General features: G+C 37.3%; 1 protein-coding gene across 1 annotated transcript in view; it reads right to left on the reverse strand.

The window, feature by feature from the left end:
- Positions 1 to 5,432: 5,432 nt before the first annotated feature.
- The window catches only part of Sts (steroid sulfatase), a 278,787-nt gene continuing 265,867 nt past the window's right edge, over positions 5,433 to 18,352 (reverse strand). Inside the window, exon 10 of the mRNA XM_074062830.1 lies at positions 5,433 to 6,606. Within this exon, the coding sequence (XP_073918931.1) occupies positions 6,587 to 6,606 (20 nt within the window). The 3' untranslated portion in view covers positions 5,433 to 6,586. The remainder of the gene's footprint in view (positions 6,607 to 18,352) is intronic.

The raw sequence follows: 18,352 nt of genomic DNA on the forward strand, positions 1-18,352 counted from the left end.
CTCAATGAAGAAACATTTCAGTCTTTTGTACAAAATGTATGGGATTAAATTGGGCAGAACCCCTGGAAGGATGCATCATATAAGAGGATATTCAATTAAAACAACAACAAAAACCCCATAGTTTCAGGATTGGCAGGGATGAGAAAGTTAGAAGGAAAAGAAAGATAGCTGATCACCCCTTTATCCAATGTCAGACATTGGCAAGCTTCCCAGGCATGCTCTCCTTATTATAGCTGGATATTTAAGGCTTCTGAATGTCTAAATCCAAAAAAGCAGGCACACATTCATTCATGCATACTTAGAGAAATCTCTGAGAGCAGGTCACCACTGTCCTTTAAGGCCTTCTCCAAAATAAAAGACCTTGTTTTCTTTTTTTAACTCCATAATGCTTTAAATCTCAGAAAGAAAGTTGAATTGAAAAGAACTCAAATTTGGAGGAAATGCAAGTATTATTTCAAATGAAAACCTTAGGGATAAATTTATTGTTGTATTTATAGGACAAAGCTTGCTATAGAAAGAGTCAGCTATCATCTCTGTGTGACAGAGATTCAAAAGCAAGCCTAGAAGTGGGAAGGCCTCAGGTGTGCTTGTGTGGAGGATTTTGGCCTGTGGAGTGGGACGTGGGATAACTAGAAGAGAAACATCCAATGTGATTGGTTTAGGGAATATATTTAGCTTCTCTTGTTGTTCCTGAGTTGGAAGGAAGGGGCAGATATTAGGAAAGCTGGCAATCATAAACCATATTCTGGCCATTCTGGGCTGATTCCTACAGAGTTGAGGGCCAGAGTTCTATGCTCATATATGGTGTAGCCACTGATCTTTGTTATATTTCATCTTTAGTATGAGGTTGCAGGTGAAGCATTACAGAACAGAGTAATGTGGTTTGTAAAGAGAGCCAGAGAGAATAGGGTAGGGGGTACTTTGCTGATATGAAATACAATCTCACACAAACTCTAGATTGCTTTAGAATGACAGTGAGGATGTTAAACCTCATCTCTGTACTGGCAGGGAAATTTCTGGCTAGCCTGTTCTGAGGAGCTTGCCCCTTCATAGTCATGGTGCTGGAACTGTGTGACCACCACTGGGACAAGCTGCGCCTTCTGTCCTGTTTGGGTAGTTAATAGTTGTGTTATGCTAATTGGCTACAAGCTGTGTATGCCTGGATGGTGGAAGGAAGAAGATTCAGCCAACAGAAGAGCTGAGGTTTTAGGAGATCGGGCAATCAGAACATTCCCTTAAAGTGTATTGAGTTGTCCGCCCATAGCTGAAAGAATTTCATACAAGTGCTGATAAGGAAATTGAATTTAAAGAATATCTTCTTCTAACTCAGAAAACTTCTTCCCAAAGCAAGTAGAGAAAGACAATTTCCTAATTGCATAAGCATTAAGTCAGAAGGTGATTGCCAATACAGGGGACCCACTGAGAGATTTCAAAGATGTAAATCCAAGTTATTTAAACACAACTCATTCTATATATGTTCTCAAGACAAGAAATAAATAACTAGTCCTTAAGTAAGAAGATTTGCCAACCTTATTTATGACGTATAGTTATTAAGCTTACCATCTATTTTATACAGAGGGAAAAAAAGCAAACTCTTCCCTATAACACAGGTAGTTTTACAAATGAGAACCCACTTTTGCTGAAGTTAGGCTCCTATAGAGACTGGGAGAGAGAGATGCAGCCTCCCTTGAAATTTATATTTCAAAGGGATGGTCCCAGGTCTCAGAAAGTCATCTTTGCCCTAAATCTGGTTAAGAAAAAAAATCTTCTTTAGCTTTTAGCTTTTGAGAAGACTTCCATATATATATATGTATATATATATATATTTCAAAGAGACATATAGTTCAAAGGACATAGAAGTTTTACAAAGTAAATGAAAAGGGAAGGGGAATATCTCACTTTTTAATTTTAACTGACACATAATATTTGTACACCTTTATAGGATACATTGTGAGGTTTTGATAGATGTATACTATGTACAATGACCAAATTGAGATATATAGCTTTTCCATCATCTCTAACACTTGCCATTTATATGTGGTGAGAACATTTGGAAACCTTCCTTCTAGCTAGATTAAAATATATGATATAATATTGTTTACTATTCTGTACAATAGTACATTAGAACTTATTCTGCTCATCTTACTGTGACCATGTACCTATTAGACAGTCTCTCCCCAACTTTCCTCTTTCCTACCCTCCCCAGACTTATTAGTCTGAGATCAGATTTTACATAGATTCAACGTATGAGTAAAATCATGATATTTATCTTCCCGTGACTGGTTTATTTCACATCTTGGTGCACCCATTCTGCTGGAAATAACAAGATTTCCTTCTTTATTTAAGATTGAATAGTATTCCATAGTGAACATGTGCCACATTTTCTTTATCCACTCATAGACATTTTGGTTGATTCCATATCTTGGCTATCATGAATGGTGTTGCTATGAACATAGGAATCCAGTTGTCTCTGACAAAGTGATTTTATTTCCTTTGGTTACATTCTCAGTGTTGGGATTTCTGAGTCATAGGGTATTCTCTTTTTAGTTTTTTTGAAAACCCTCTGTACTATCGTCCATAGTGACTATACTAGATTTCCCTTTATTTTTTAACAGTGGGAATTAATCATCTTATTTTTCATTTTTATTTGCCATTCCAGTGCCTGGATTAACATAGGCTTTAGATGTTCAGTTTCTACAAAGCTTACACCTTCCTTGGCAGCCTTCTGACACTGTCCAAAATATCTTCACATTTTCCAAAATGAATCCAGCGGTGCCAAATGCTGACATTATCTTTGAAAAGGGGTAACTGGCCAGGAGCCAGTGGCTCACACATATAATCCTAGGTACGCAAGAGGCAGAGATCAGAAGGACTTTGGTTTGAAGCCAGCCCAGGCATAAAGTTCTGTGAGACCCTATCTCGAAAAAACCCTTCACAAAAAAGGGCTGGTAGAGTGATTCAAGGTGGAGGCCTTGAGTTCAAGCCCCAGTACCACAAAAAAAAAAAAAAAGAAAGAAAGAAAAGAAAAGGGTAACTGGATAGGGAGGTAAATATTTTGTTTAACTTTGCCAACCCAAGTTGATGCCATTTCCATGGAAACCAACCCATTCTTTATCTACTCTTGGTCTTCTTTAATGAGAAAGAATGGGGTTAAGGGTAGAGGGTAGATATGCAATGTTTGTGTCTACTTTTTCTCCAAGCTTTTGGGAGGAGGTCAAAAAAGATAAATCCAACATAACCTGTGAGAGAGATGTCCCATATATTATGATACTGAGTGGCTATCAGGATCCCAGTTCAGAAATTGATTTCAGAAACTTTTGACAAAGGAAGTAGTGTGGGGAATCCAGACACATGGATTCACTTGTGATGTAAGAGAATGTCATTTACGCCTCTCTCTCTGCATCATTGTAGACACTTTGGTCTTCCTGAGAGCTTAACTAGAGAATTAAAATTTAAAAAGTACATGTTTCTTTGACTTACCATTGTTGTCTAAAATGCTTTTCATGTCACAAATATTCATTGATGCAACCTGTATATCATAATCATCACAGCTAAAGCCTTTCTAAGAAGTTGGGCCAAAGGCTTATATGTGGCCACTAGTTTACAGAAAACTCATAATCCAGGAAAACAAAACCATCTCACCAGGAGTCTGGCATCACATAGCCAAGGAAGCCGTTTTTTGCTTATTCGTGCCAATGTTGAAAGCTGCTTCCATGTTTTCTCTTTGTTTTCTGGTTCTCGTCATAGTCACAGTTTAACCAAGTACAGAACAACTTTCCTTCTACCCTGCTAGGTTCTTGACTGGGTCCTCTATAACAAAAGGCATATTAGCAAGAGAAAAGCAAGTTCATTCGTGTGTAAAACAGTCCTCATTTATCTGTGAGGGACAGTTCCAACCCTCAGTGAATGTCTAAAACCACCAAAAGTACCACACCCTATTTATACTATATTTTTCCTACACATATATACCTATGAAGCTTAACTTATAAATTAAATACAATAAAAGATTCACAGCAATAACCAATACTAATTGAGGACAATTATAACAATGTATTGCAATAAAAGCTATTTACAATTTTTGAATCATTTATTTCTTGAATTTCCCATTTAACATTTTTAGTTCATAGCTGACCACGGATAATTGAAACCAAAGTGAGTGAAAATGAAGGAAAAAGGGTATTGGAGGCAAATTTTAAAAAGGTGACCAGGAAAAATATGGCAAATAAGGGTCATGTTTGTTATGCAAATTTAAGTTACTATAAGACTTCTCCATTCATAAGTCTTTTTGCTATTTACTTCTGGTACAAAGGGACCCCCTTGCTAAAGGGGATTTCTTTATAATAAGTGTAAATTTCCCTTACGTGAAGGAAACACTCCTTCTTTAGTGCTCCTCCTTGTGTGTTCTGTTCCACAATATGATCAGTTTGAAATAATATGCAAAGAGGCATATTATGTGGTGAGATAGTCTGGTCTTGTAAAGGTATGTATGGGATGACATAGTCTAGGTCCTATAGCCATATTCTGCTTACTTATGGTCATATTTAGGGTGGCATATTCTGGTCAACAGTCATATTTGAAGTGCTGTATTCCTGTTTCCTATGTGCATACTTGGGGTAGTGTATTCTACTTCTATTTGGAGTGGTGTACTCTGGTCTCCTACAGTCTTATTTGGGATGATATATTCTGGCATCTTAAAGTCAAATTTTATGTTGGTATATTAGGGTATCCTACAACAGTCACAAAGGATCTTGTGTTTGGTTTAATATTCTGGTGTTTCCACCGAAATTCTTACTATTCTCACCTTTGGAGTTGTGTGTTGTAAGGGCAATCCAGGGAGACCAAGGAGTATGCTCATGAGAACAGAGAATGCACACCATGTTCACTGTTCCTTACTCCCTGTTTCATATGCAATATCCCATGAGCACAGCTCTGGTGGACCCACAATGAATGGAAGATCAGTGAGACATCCAGGGAGGACAAACTGAACTGGTATAACTACAACTGTATAAACAGGGGTACTAACAGTGCAGTGAGTTAATGTTAGCTTGCTTCAAATGCAGGAGCAAGGTGGAGACATTCTTAGAAATACTGGTTAAGAAGGAACCCTACCCTATCATTTCCTATGTTACTTCCCTGCATTGGCCAGCCACTTAGTGGTACCATGGAAGGAAAGATCAAACAGGGGAACTCAAAATTCCTTTTCCATTCAGTCCTTCCTTATTCATAGTAACTAATGGTAGAAAATGACAGTATAATGTGGACATAGAAAGAAGGAAAATAAAAAACAGATAATTTCATTTTGTGTAATTTTTCCAATATCATGCTAATAACAAAATACATACACATGTACATATTACAAAATATAAATTGGTTCATTTAATTGATTCTGTAAATAAGTTAAATGCTCCAACATTTGTACTTAAACACAGTTTTGCACCATATAAAGATGAATAGTGATTCTCATGTTTAAATTTTTAAACTTTACTTAGCACATTAAATAGCAGATAAAAAAATACCATGATTAGTCAAGTAAGGACTGTGGAAGAAAGGAGAAAAATCTTATGTTTTGTTTAATAGCACTTCATTTTGCTATATGAACAAGGGGCTTCACATTTTCATTTTGTATTTAACCTCACAAATTCACGTAGCCAACCCTCTCAAGCTACCCACACTTTATATATTCCACCTAAGTTTGTAGATGAGTCTAGACATTAGACTTTCTTTCATTCCATTCCTTGGCAGCTTCTATTACTTTGAGATCTTGCAAGCAATTACACAGATACATGTACTATTTGGAACACATTAATGAGTCACTTTAACACCATTACTTGAAAGATGAACTGAAAACCTTGTTTTGAGTAAGTCAGTATTGTAAGAAAGTATTTATTTGTCTTCTCTGTCTTTCCTTGCTAGCCACCATGAGTTATGAAGACGTCTCTGCCACCCATTCCATCAGCTATCATATTCTGCCTCACCTCAGGCCCAAAGCAATGAAGCCAGTGACCTTGAATTTAAACCTATGAGCCAAAATAGATTTTTCCTCCATTAAGTTTTTTTCCTAAGATATTTCACCACAGGAATGGAAAGATGACTGACAGAATGCTATTCTTATGATCCAGATTGTTTAGAAAGTATTATTATTCTATGATGAATTGAGAGGGAGAAAAATGATCAGTAATGAAACCCTCAATGATAAAAGGCTCTCGGAATCAAGCTATTCTTAGTCTTCACTCTCTACACATGCTAACTCACCTTCACTAATTACCTATATTTAGGTAGCAAATTACCATGAATTTAGTGGCTTACATTAGCACGTTTTTCTCACAGTTTCAGTAAGTCAAGTATCTGGGTATGGTGTAGCTGGATCAGACAAAGTGGTAATCATGGTGTTATCCAGAGCTGTGGTGTCATGTGAGACTTATCTGGAGAAGAATCCATTTCCAAGCTTTCATGACTGTCAATAGAATTCAGTTCCTTATGAACCATGGGACTGAGGGTTTCCGTTTCTTGCTGGATGTTGGCTAAAGACAATCTTCAGTCCTCCTCTGTGTGGGCTTTTGCAACATGGCACCTTATGTCTTCAAAATCAGCAAGGGAGAGAGGCACCTAGCAAAACAGAAGCTACAATCTTATGGTGGTAGTGTCACATCTCCACTGCAATATGCTATTGGTGAGAAGCAATTCTCACATCCTGCCCATACTCAAGAGAGAGGAATTACAAGAGGATGTGAATACCAAGAGTAGGAATCACTGAGGACCATATGAAAGTCTGTCTGCCATATCTCATGCACAGCATAACAGTAGAATCAAAGAGACTGTGATTGGAGCCTGGAGTGAGAATTCTTGGGTAAACATAATTCACTTCCCAGCTTGCCTACAAATATCCTTAATAGGCTGCTTACCTTCACTGATCCTCAGCTTCCAGATTATCTAATGGGGATCAAAAATGGTGTATAATTTGTAGTGTTGCTGTGATGGTCATTTGAATTATTGTTCTGCCACTGTCCAACAGACAGCAGTATCCAAAAATGTGTTTTCATGGTCATAAGAGGGAATGAATCCTGGATATGGCACAACCAGGTTCCATATGAAAGTATTTATAATGGTGGCTCTTATGTGAGGACCTGTAGATGTTTCCTGACTTATGATAGTTTGACTTATGATTTTTCAACTTTATGATGGTGTAAAGGTGCTATGTATTCAGTAGAAACTACACTTTGACCTTTGAACTTTTTTTTCAAGGTAGTACTAAGCAGTACCATACTATCTGTTCATGCTGGACAGTGGCAGGAAGCCATAGTTCCTAGTTAGCCGCATGATTATGAGTGTAGACAACTTATGTTACCTTTTTTCAACATGTTTTTATATAATAATGTACAATAAATTTCATGAGATATCCAATACCTTATTATAAAATAGATTTTATTCTAGATGATTTTGCCCAACTATAGGCTAATGTAGGTGTTCAGAGCACATTTAAGGTAGGAAAGGCTAAGTTATGATATTTGGTAGATTAGGTATATGAAATGCATTTTAAACCTATTATATTTTCAGCTTATGATGTATTTGTCAGGGTATAACTATTTCATAAATCAAAGAACATCTTTGTTAATATGTGCCAGCCAGTTTGCCAAACAATAATTCAAATGACCATCTCAGAACACTGTAATTTTTATACCACTTTTTGATCCCATTAGATAATCTAGAAGTGAAGGTAAGCAGTGTATTAAAGATATATGTGGGCAAACTGTAAAGCTAGGCATATCAACCCAAGAATTCTCACTCCAGGCTCCAAGCACATTCTCTTTGCTTCTACTATTCTGATTCTCTTACATGGGTTCTCATAAACGTTTGGTGCAAAGTGTACAAAATTGTGCTTCTGTGACATCTTTATGATTGGCACTCAAAGTAGATTCATTCCCATGTTCAGTGAAGATGGATTTGTGTAAGGCATTGTTCCACTATAAGTGGACAACTTGCCCCAAGAACTTTGCAATATATTCACACATCTCTAATATAAGGAATCATGGGATAAGTTGTTAAAGAGAGTGACAAGCAAAGTGCTATAGCAGCTCACAGTGGAGCAAATTGCTTCAGGCCATGGAGATAAAAAGACTGTTACACATAGAAAGTATCTATGGCAACAGCAGTCAATAAAATATAAATCCATTGGAAAGTATATTTACAAGCCAAGTTATTCAAATATCAATGGGTGGATGCATTATTTTCCTCAAAGGACTAAACTTCTACTTATGCTGCAAAATGACATTGGGTTCTTCCATGTTATTGCTGAGGGCTGTTGAATTGTTCCAAAGAAGTAGGATGGGTCCTCCATGTATACATGCAAAATTTGCTTCTGAAATCATGACTGACAACACCACAAGCAATGAGAATGAAAAAAGGTTGAGACTTTGTGGGGCGAGTGGGGCAGACTGACAAGCTGGTACAGAAATGGTTTAGAGGAAAGAGAAAAGAGAGCAGTCAGAATTTATGGTGATTACTGTATGTGTCTGAGAAGAGAATTCATGAACATGGGCTGGAGTTTGCATATAGTTTCCCCCTCTCACTGTAGCCATTGAACCCAATTTTTTTGTTTACATGTGACACAGAACAGGAGGACTGTAGGCTTGAAAGCTATTCATAGTCAAGCATCAGCAATGGACTCTGTTTTTGTTGTGGCTGCTTCTCCATGCATTTTAAGTAACTTTATCACATGGATCCATCTGTTAGCCCAAGGTCACACATCAGTGCAAGAATTCAACAAAGAAATGAAGATTCAGGCTTCTCTACTCTGCTCCAGGTTGAATGTGTTCTTGCTTTCGATTCAGAGGAGAAAAAGAGAAAACAAAGAACCTTCTTCCTGTTGGGGCAGCAAAATTGATCTGAACTACCAAGAAATACTTGAATCACCTCAGATTTGCATATTCAATAAGCAAGATTGTTTTTAATCTTTTAAAAAGATATTTTGCAGAAATATCAATCATTGATCCTATTCAGAAACGCGTCCAAAAAACTCACATGAATAAAAGACAAAAACATATTTCCTCTTTCTGGGACCTCTTGAAATGCATGTTTAACAGTGAAAGACCATGGATTCTGCTTACCATATCAGAGAAAAAACTGAGAAGCCTGAGAATAGGTTAAAGTTAGTTATATGATATCTAGCCACATTTTTCTATTTTTTAGATAAAATACATATTTTTATTATCAGATATTGTTGTACTGGGGGTACATTGTGACATTTACAAAATTCTTACAATATATCATAGTTGAACTCACCCCCCTCATCATTCTCCTTTATTCCCCCCCCTCCCCATTCCTGTAATGGTTTCAATAGGTCTCAATTTCCATTTTCTTCTTTTCTCTCTTTCTTTTTTTTGTTGTGGTACTGGTGCTTGAACTCAGGGCCTTCACCTTTAGCCACTCTACAAGCCTTATTTTGTGAAGGATTTTTTGACATAGGGTCTATTTGCCTGGTCTGGCTTCAAACTATGATCCTCCTGATCGCTGCCTTCTGAGTATCTAGGATTACAGGCATAAGCCACAGGCATCCGGCTTCAATTTCTGTTTTCATACATGAGTACATAATGTTTCCACCACATTCACCTTCCTACGCTCTTTCCTTATTCCTTCTCCCTCCCACTGGTAAAAACCCTCAGGCAGGACCTGTTTTACCTTCCTATTCTCCTTTTGTTGAAGAAACTAAGAAGTCTGAAAATAAGGTCTCAGTAAGTTGCAAGATATCTGTCCACATCTTTCTATTTTTGTAGTGTTATTCTCAAACAAAAAGATTTCATGAAAAGATATCTTTTTAAATGCCATTTTATGCCAATATATGAATTTTCCATCTTCAAAGGAGATAGCTGAAGGCTTCTTATTATTACAGTATCATTATCCAATAAGCAATAATCAGTACCACTCCCTCCTATTCAGAGGACTTGCTTTCTTGCCAGAGCATGGATGATAACAGAAGTCTTCAGAGATGAGGGTCCTTCACTCATCCTCTTAAAAGAAGTAAATGGAGGTCAAGGACAATGGACAAGGACTTTGCTATCTGGGTTGCCTCTTCCCATCAGTGAACAATGCCTTTTAATATGGGTATAAGAGACCTTCAATTCTCATTCTGCAAAATCCATTCATCTTTTCTAAGTAGCCAAATCCAATTAGCCAACATAAGCATTAGAGACATTGCATAACAGATATTCTGTCTTATAATTAAATCTCCTTTGAAAGTTTTTAAATTACCCTTTGAGCAAACCTCAAAGAAGGAAAGAAAATCACAGGCAATGATTCTATGATCTGGAAAGTTGTGTTAATTTATTTTTCCAGCAGACATGCACTTATGAAGTTCAACAGACTACTCTGCGCCAGGCACTGGGATAACCTTTAGCATCATACCCACGAAAAAAAAACAAAAACAGAAGCATAGTTAGGTAAATTTAGGATCTAGGATCTGTGAATGTGTACATTCATAGTACCATGAGCAGAAGCAAAAAGAGCAAATCAGAGATGAAACTCAAGTCATCATTCAATATCTAATCTAAAATCTTTTTCTTTATCAAGACTTCCTTGGTGTTTTCTTATTCATTCTATGGCTGATGACCATTTGGGTTGTTTCCTATTTGCAGTGATTATAAATAGTTGTGTTAGCTTTCTGTGTGTTAATTTCCTATCACCATGACAAATACCCTAGTAAAGCAACTTATAGGAGGAAAGATTTATTTAAACTCATGGTTTTTAGTCCATGGTCGTTTGGATCCATGTTTCTGGGATTATAGTGAGGGAGAACATCATGGCAGAAGATCACGATAGAAGAGAGCTGCTCACCTCATGGCAACCAGGAGAGAGAGGAAGAGAGAGAGAGAGAGAGAGAGAGAGAGAGAGAGAGAGGAAGAAGAAAGAAGAAAGAAAAAGCTGGGACAAGATATAGTTTCCAAGGCCACACCCTCAAGAATTGCCTCATGCTGATAGAGTATAAGGGCAAACTCAAATCCTAGTACCACCAAAAAAATGGAATTCTCTCCCTTCAACTAGGTCCTACCTCTTAAAAGTTCCATCATCTCCCAGTAGTCCATCAAATTATGAACCTATCAATGAAGTAATCCATTGATGAGGTCAGAGCATTCATTATCCAGTCACTTCCTAAAATCCTCCATCAATGGATAACTAATCCCTTAGCACATGGCTTTTGGGAAATATTTCAGATCCAAACTATAGCAATAGTACAGCCAAAAAATTCTCCATGTTGTTGGTGAACAACTGTATGGATTCTTAATAATGGAATTGCTGGCTCTTAAGCATTCATTCTCCTTGATTAGATATTGCCAAATGGTCTTCCAAAATGTCTGGTTTATACTCCCACCTAGAGTCAATGAGATTTCCAGTTGTTCCCCATCTTCACTGAGATGTGGTGTTTTCCTTTTAATTTTAGCAAATTCTGGAAGTTGCATAGTGATTTCAATTTGAATTCTTCTGATGACTAATAAGTTGGAGAAGGTTTTCATATGTCTATTGATTGTTTAGATAGTCTCTTCCTTGAGTACCTGTCCTTTCTATTGGGATTTCTGCCTTTTAATCTGATTTTTAAGAGTTCTTTATATATTCAGTGTATAAGTTTTTTCTCAGATATATTTTATGATTACTTTCTCCAACTTGCTAACTGACATTTCCACTCCTTTATTAGTATGTATTGCTGAATAGAAGTCATGAGTGTTTTTATTTCTGTTTGTAGTATAATTTAATGTTTTGCTGATGACTCTGCCTGGTTACTAAAATGCACTCATTTTGGCCATACCCTTAAATGAATGCATTCAGTATAGTTTTCAACAAATTGTACCCCATGTGTACATGTTCATTCATTTAAGTCATCATACATAGAACATGAACTCTATCAAAACAGGATTATTTTCATCTTGGTAGTTTAGTAACCCTTGGTTACAATTTTTACAGATAAAAAGTTTAAGCAATACCACTGTAGAAACAAAACAAAGAAAATCAAAAGAGCACCAGTAGGCAGTTACATTATTTAAAGTAATAAGATAATTTTGTATAAATGATTTTCTCAGTACATTAAAGGCAGCTTTTGGTCAATAGGTGAGTTTAAATTGAGCTTGTCATTTTTTTCTTTTTTTTTTTTGTCAATACTAGGGTTTGAACTCAGGGCCTAGCTTTTGCCAAGCAGGTGCTATACTTCTATACTGCTCCCTGACACTTTTTCTTTACTTTTTTTAGGTAGAGTCTCACTTTTTTGCCCAGGGCCCAACCTCAAATGTGAGTTCCCTACTTACAGTCTCCCACATGGATGAGATGACAGGCATGTGCCACCATACCTGACTTGTTGGTTTAGATGGGATCTTGACCCTCGATACTCCCAACCTCCTGAGTAGCTTGGATTAGAGGTGTAGGTTACTGTGCATAGTCTTTTAATTTGCTTTTATTCAGATATCTATTTGTGTTTAACCTTAGGGCAATATAACAAATTTAGAATATGTTATTTCTGAAAAATCTAGATCAAGGCAACATTTTTGCTTAATTTTTTTTCAATTAATGTGCTCAACAAACTGATTCATGGGTAAAATGCCTAGTTATCACAGTAGTGAACAGAGAAATAAAAAATGAAGCATATAGAAATCTGAGCTGAAATTATGTTATATAGGATGAAAATAGTGACTGAGAATACTGCAGCTGCTAAAATCATGGATCTGGGTGAAAAACACGTGATAAAAAGTCTGATGGGGATGAGATAATCCACATTAGAGAAATGAAGGACTGGTTATTAATGTACCCATAAATTTCTAGGAACCATTGTCAAAGGACTGTGATCAAGAAGGGTTTAAAGAGTTAGCAAAGGGAGAGAAGATAGACAGGCTGGGTAGTAGATTCTAGCAGCTGAAAAGACTTCAGGAGGAATAGAGGTATGCATTTTTAGAGTGACTTAAGGCAGTTTTAAAAACATGGACTACTGGCTTCTGATCTTGGCATTACTCCTCCCAAACAGCTGCCTAGATGAGCATTAACAGAAAAGAAGTTTGGAACTGAAAATACCAAGATTCAGGCAAAGGTCAATTTGACTTCCAGGAATATTACTGTCAATATTACCTTAAAATAAACTGTTTGCCATCAATGAAACAGACCATGTCAAATAGGTGACAATTACAAAATATTACATGAACAGTTAACTACTGTCTGGTAGAGTTCAGAGAATTGTTTTATCCAATAATTTTGGAGACCTCTCATGACATTGTCAAATAGGGAAGGACAAGGCTCCTCATCTTAGTTGGGTCTCTGAATAGATGGAGGTAGTCATTGGGTATGTGCACAAATTAGCCGAGTAACTCATCCAAATGTAGATTTTGATTGAAGAGATTTGGATGCAGCCCAATGATCCAGGCTTTCTGACAAACTCTAGGGATGCCTATGTGTCTGGCTCACACACCATACTTTTTGTTGTAAGGGCACAAATCCCATGTGGTCATTGGGTAGAACCCATAGATTGCAGTAAGATACACCTAGATTAGTTTTATATTGTTCTATAGCAAGTTTCCACACATTTAGTAACTGATAATGATGTTCATGCATCAATTTTCTATTCTGAAAATTAGAAATCCATCTGACTCCATTAGGTTCTCTATATCTAGTGTATCACAAGGGTGAAATCAAGGTGTCGACTGGGCTGTACTTATTTGAAGACTCTGGAGAGAGTCATTTCCAGGATCATGCAGGTTGATCCTATGCTAGCATTTGTAACACTGAAGTTCCTGTTGTCTTTCTCACTGCCAGAAGGGACTGCAGTCAGCTCCCAGAGTCACCGCTGCAGCCTTTTCATGTAATTAGCTATATCTTAAACCCAGCAAACATGCACACATTTTTTTCTCTTTTTCTTCTGCTGCATCTTTCAAGCTGATTCTTTTGCCTTCCTTTTAGACTTTAAAGGGATCAAATGATTAAGCTGTGTCCATTCACACAATCCAGAATAAGCTCCTTACATCTAAGACACACAACTTTAATCACATCTCTGAAGTCCTTTGGGCCATAAAATGCAACAATTTCACAGGTTCTGGGGATTTGGATCTGTAAATCTCTGGGGGACAAACTTTCTGGGTAAACAGAACCTATCTACACCCATGTCTGAAGGTACCATTTTGTAATCATTAATAGTCCATATCCTCATCTCTTCAAAGGCAGGTGTGTGCTAGGTCTCCTCATTTGTCTTTGAAAGACAGTTACAGCCAAACCCATTCACCTGTCACCCCCACCAAGTGCACAGTGTTCTTTCATAGTGTTTCAGTTTGTTCATACTATTGTAACAAAGTACTGAGTGAAAGCTGGGTGATAAAAACAACATAATTTTTTTGTCTACCTGTTCCTGGAGGCTGGAAATCTGAGGTCAAGTTGTGGGCAGAGCTGGTTACTCCTAAGGCCTCTCTCCTTGGCTTGTAGATACCATCTTCTCCCTATGTCCTCACAGGATCATCCCTCTGTGTGTGTCTGTGTCCTGATCTCCCCTTCTTATGAGGATACCAGTCCTATAAGATTACAGGCCACCCTTGAGAACTAATTTTACTTTAGTAACTTTTTGAATGACCCACCCCCATGTCCAAACATTCTGATCAGGGCTTCAGCATAGGAATTTTGGAAGACATCATTTGGCCCATAACTCATAGAAAGGACACCAGTTCCTTCAGTAAATTTAACTGCTGTTGAGCAATTCTAGGCACCTGTGAAATAGCCTTCAAAGCTGAGATTCTGTTCTCATCCAGGACAGAAGCTGTCTCCACCTACACTCCAGGTGTCTATACACTTTGTTCTAACAAATGGGTCTCCCTCTTGTTGGGGGTACAGAGAGGCACTTAAAGAGAATGGCTAGTCTTAGCAATAAATAAAAATAGACAGAACCTCAGTGCTTCATAATAGGTTTGCAAAAGCTTTGAAATGCCTTCAATTATAGAGCAGTGCACGTTTCTTGAGAAGTGAGGAAATTTGTACTTGAGTTTTTTCTGATGTTAGATTATAGGATACACAAAGCAATTAGTTTGAAAGGGTGGAGAAGAAAGCACAGGAACAAAGGTAGGTATAAAAAAGAAAGGAATTCACTCTCAGGTATTCAAATGCAAAGTCCAACAGCAACAATCACTATTTTGTGGGTATTTTGTCAACAATAGATGGATTTGCATAATTACACATATGAGTTTTAGAATCCTGTATAACCATACTGGTTTTGTTCTGTTCTTTCTCTTAATGGAGTTGCTGACTGACTGGCCATGGACAAGGCAAGGGCTTTGTGCTGCTTCTTTCACAATGGAATCAGTTTATTCTGGCATATCACTTCAGGTTCTTTGGTGAGGTTTGCTGTATGTTTCAAGATGACTCCAGGGTGAGGATATAGACTTTGGGCAAGAATGCCAACTTGGACTATGAGCACATGATAAAAGCGAGAGCACACAAGGGAGGGGTGAGGATAGGTAAGACACCTAAAAAACTAGCTAGCATTTGTTGCCCTTAATGCAGAGAAACTAAAGCAGATACCTTAAAGCAACTGAGGTCAATAGGAAAAGGAGACCAGGAACTAGAGAAAAGGTTAGATTAAAAAGAATTAACCTAGAAGGTAACACCCACGCACAGGAAATCAATGTGAGTCAATGCCCTGTATAGCTATCCTTATCTCAACCAGCAAAACCCCTTGTTCCTTCCTATTATTGCTTATACTCTCTCTACAACAAAATTAGAGATAAGGGCAAAATAGTTTCTGCTGGGTATTGAGGGGGGGAGCGGGAGGGGGTGGAGTGGGTGGTAAGGGAGGGGGTGGGGGCAGGGGGGAGAAATAAACCAAGCCTTGTATGCACATATGAATAATAAAAGAAAAATGAAAAAAAATAAATAAATAAAAAAAAATAAAAAAAATAAATAATACACTTTACCTGTGGAAAAAAAAAAAAAAGAATGCCAACCAGTACACACAGGTCAATGGCATGTAACCTTGCTAAGCAGCTGTTCAACAAACCCACAGCTTAAGTCCCTCAAATTTTAAACATTTATACTCTTCAAAATACACTTGAGGAGGAAAAGGAAGTTGAAAATAATTTGGTTTATCAATCCAAGGGTGCTGTTAGATGGGAGGAATATCTTGTAATGTTCTATAGTAGGTAGGATAACTACAGTTGACTTTGGATTGTCACTTCTGAGTGCCAATTATCGCTAATTGCTAGTGATATTAGGAGTGTTTATGATGATGTTTCTATAGTTCCCCTTTACTCAGAATAAAAGAACAAGGACTATATGCCATTCCAAAGGCCTTGATCCTGCCTTAGGTTGATGTGTTGCAAAGTTTTCCATCACTATGATAAAATATCTGCAAGAAATGAATTAAAGGAGGAAACACCTATTTAGGTATATGATCTCAGAGGTTTCACTCCATTGTTTGCTGGCTCCATTGTTTCTGGTCTTGTGGTAAGGCAGAACACATGGGAGAACAAACCTGTTCACTTCATGGTCACCAGGGAACAAAGAAAGAGGAAGGAGCTAAGAATAAAACATAAAATATACCCTTCAACTTCAGACCCTTGATGACCTACTTCCTCTAACTAGGTCTCACCTCTTAAAGTTTCCATTACATCCCAATAGCCCTCTCAACTATGAATCCATTAATGGATTAATCCATTGATTAGATCAGAACCCTTATGGTTCATTCACCTCTCAAAGACTCCACCTCTGAACACTGCCACATTAGAAATCATGTCTTTAATGAATGAGCTTTTGGGGATATTTAAGATCCAAATCATAATAAAAATCTGTCATGATCATCTATTAGGTAAAGAAGCATTCACTTACTTCAGAACTGATCCTGTGTGGAGTTTTAATAATCTCTCAGGAAAAGATGTTTCAGGGTAGGACTTCTAGTGGGTGGAATGCTCAGGAATGCTTTGGAATGGCCATTTATACCCTCTAAATAAGTAAATGTTGACTCAAAACATATCACCAACTGTAAACATTATTGAGTATTCCCTGCCATCCTGATGATTTTTCCCAGAAGCCTTTGAGTGAGAATAAGCTAGGTTAATAACCATACCTAACCACTCTAAACTCTCATTGGCTGAAAATAACAATGGTTTATTTCCTGCTTAAGTCTACAGCCCATGTGGTTGACAGTGAGACCATGATTATCCATGTTAGTTCAGATCTGGCCAATAGAAGTTCTGCCATTTTGTTATCCACCATGTGAACAGGAGGCAACAGGCTTTGCAGTGGCATGGGAAGAGATAGCTGAGAGCCAAACAGAGGTGATTGTCTGTTAAAGACTGGAAGTGATACACATCATTTCTCCACATGTTACCTTGTAAAGTAACCACTTTACAAGTAACCACTTGAACACATCTACTTTTAATGGCATGTGGGTAATTACAGTGCTCCATGTCCAGAAATAGAGGAAAATCAGATATAGAAGAAATTATAATGCATGCCACTAAAGGCAAAGAGACTTAATCAGCATTGGCATTAAGCAAAACAAAAGTGCCCTGAGCCCGTTGGTTCATTTTTAATTATTTTTAGTTGACATGTATCATTTGTATGTATATGGAGTACAGTACATATACTCAATACTTGCATACAATGTGCTATGATCAGAGCAGGGTAATTTGCATTCCCATCTCCTCAAATAGTTATCATTTCTGTGTTGGGAAACTTTAGACTCTTCTAGTTATTTTGAAATATATAAAATAATCGTTGTATAGTTATTCTGCTGTGCTAAAGAATACTAGGATCAATTCCTCTTATTTAACTCCATTTTAATAGCTGTTATTCAAACTCTCTACCTTGCCCTCCTCCCCCCTACTGTCTGGTATCCATTATTTTAGTCCTACTTCTGTGAGATCTAATTTTTAGCTTATACAAATGAGTAAAACATGTGGAAAACCTCTTTCTGTGCTGGAGTTATTCATTGCTTTAAGAACATTCATTTATTTCTCTGAGTGATTTTAACTAATTTATGGAAGACATATTGGGCCAAACTATACAGAAAGGCCATGGTTGTATATTGACAACTTCAAAAGTTTCAGCTTAATACTACTTATGCAATGGTGTAAATGAGTCTAAAATCAACATTACTAAATAAATAGCACTGATTATATAGCTTATTTTTGGGCAGGCAAGTGTGCATGATTCTATGCTAGAGCACAGAAACAGCCACCTTACAAGGGAGACACTGGCAGAAATTTGAAAATAACCATCCCCATTCTTGAAACAGCACAAAGCGTTTATTTATATTTGCTCCTAGAAAAGAATAGAGTGACCCCAGGAAAATGTGGGGAAAGTGAAGCAAAATGTAGAAGCATGTGGCCATCTGATTCTCCTATACTCT

This window comes from Castor canadensis, chromosome X (assembly GCF_047511655.1).
Source record: "Castor canadensis chromosome X, mCasCan1.hap1v2, whole genome shotgun sequence".
Classification (NCBI taxonomy): Eukaryota; Metazoa; Chordata; class Mammalia; order Rodentia; family Castoridae; genus Castor; species Castor canadensis.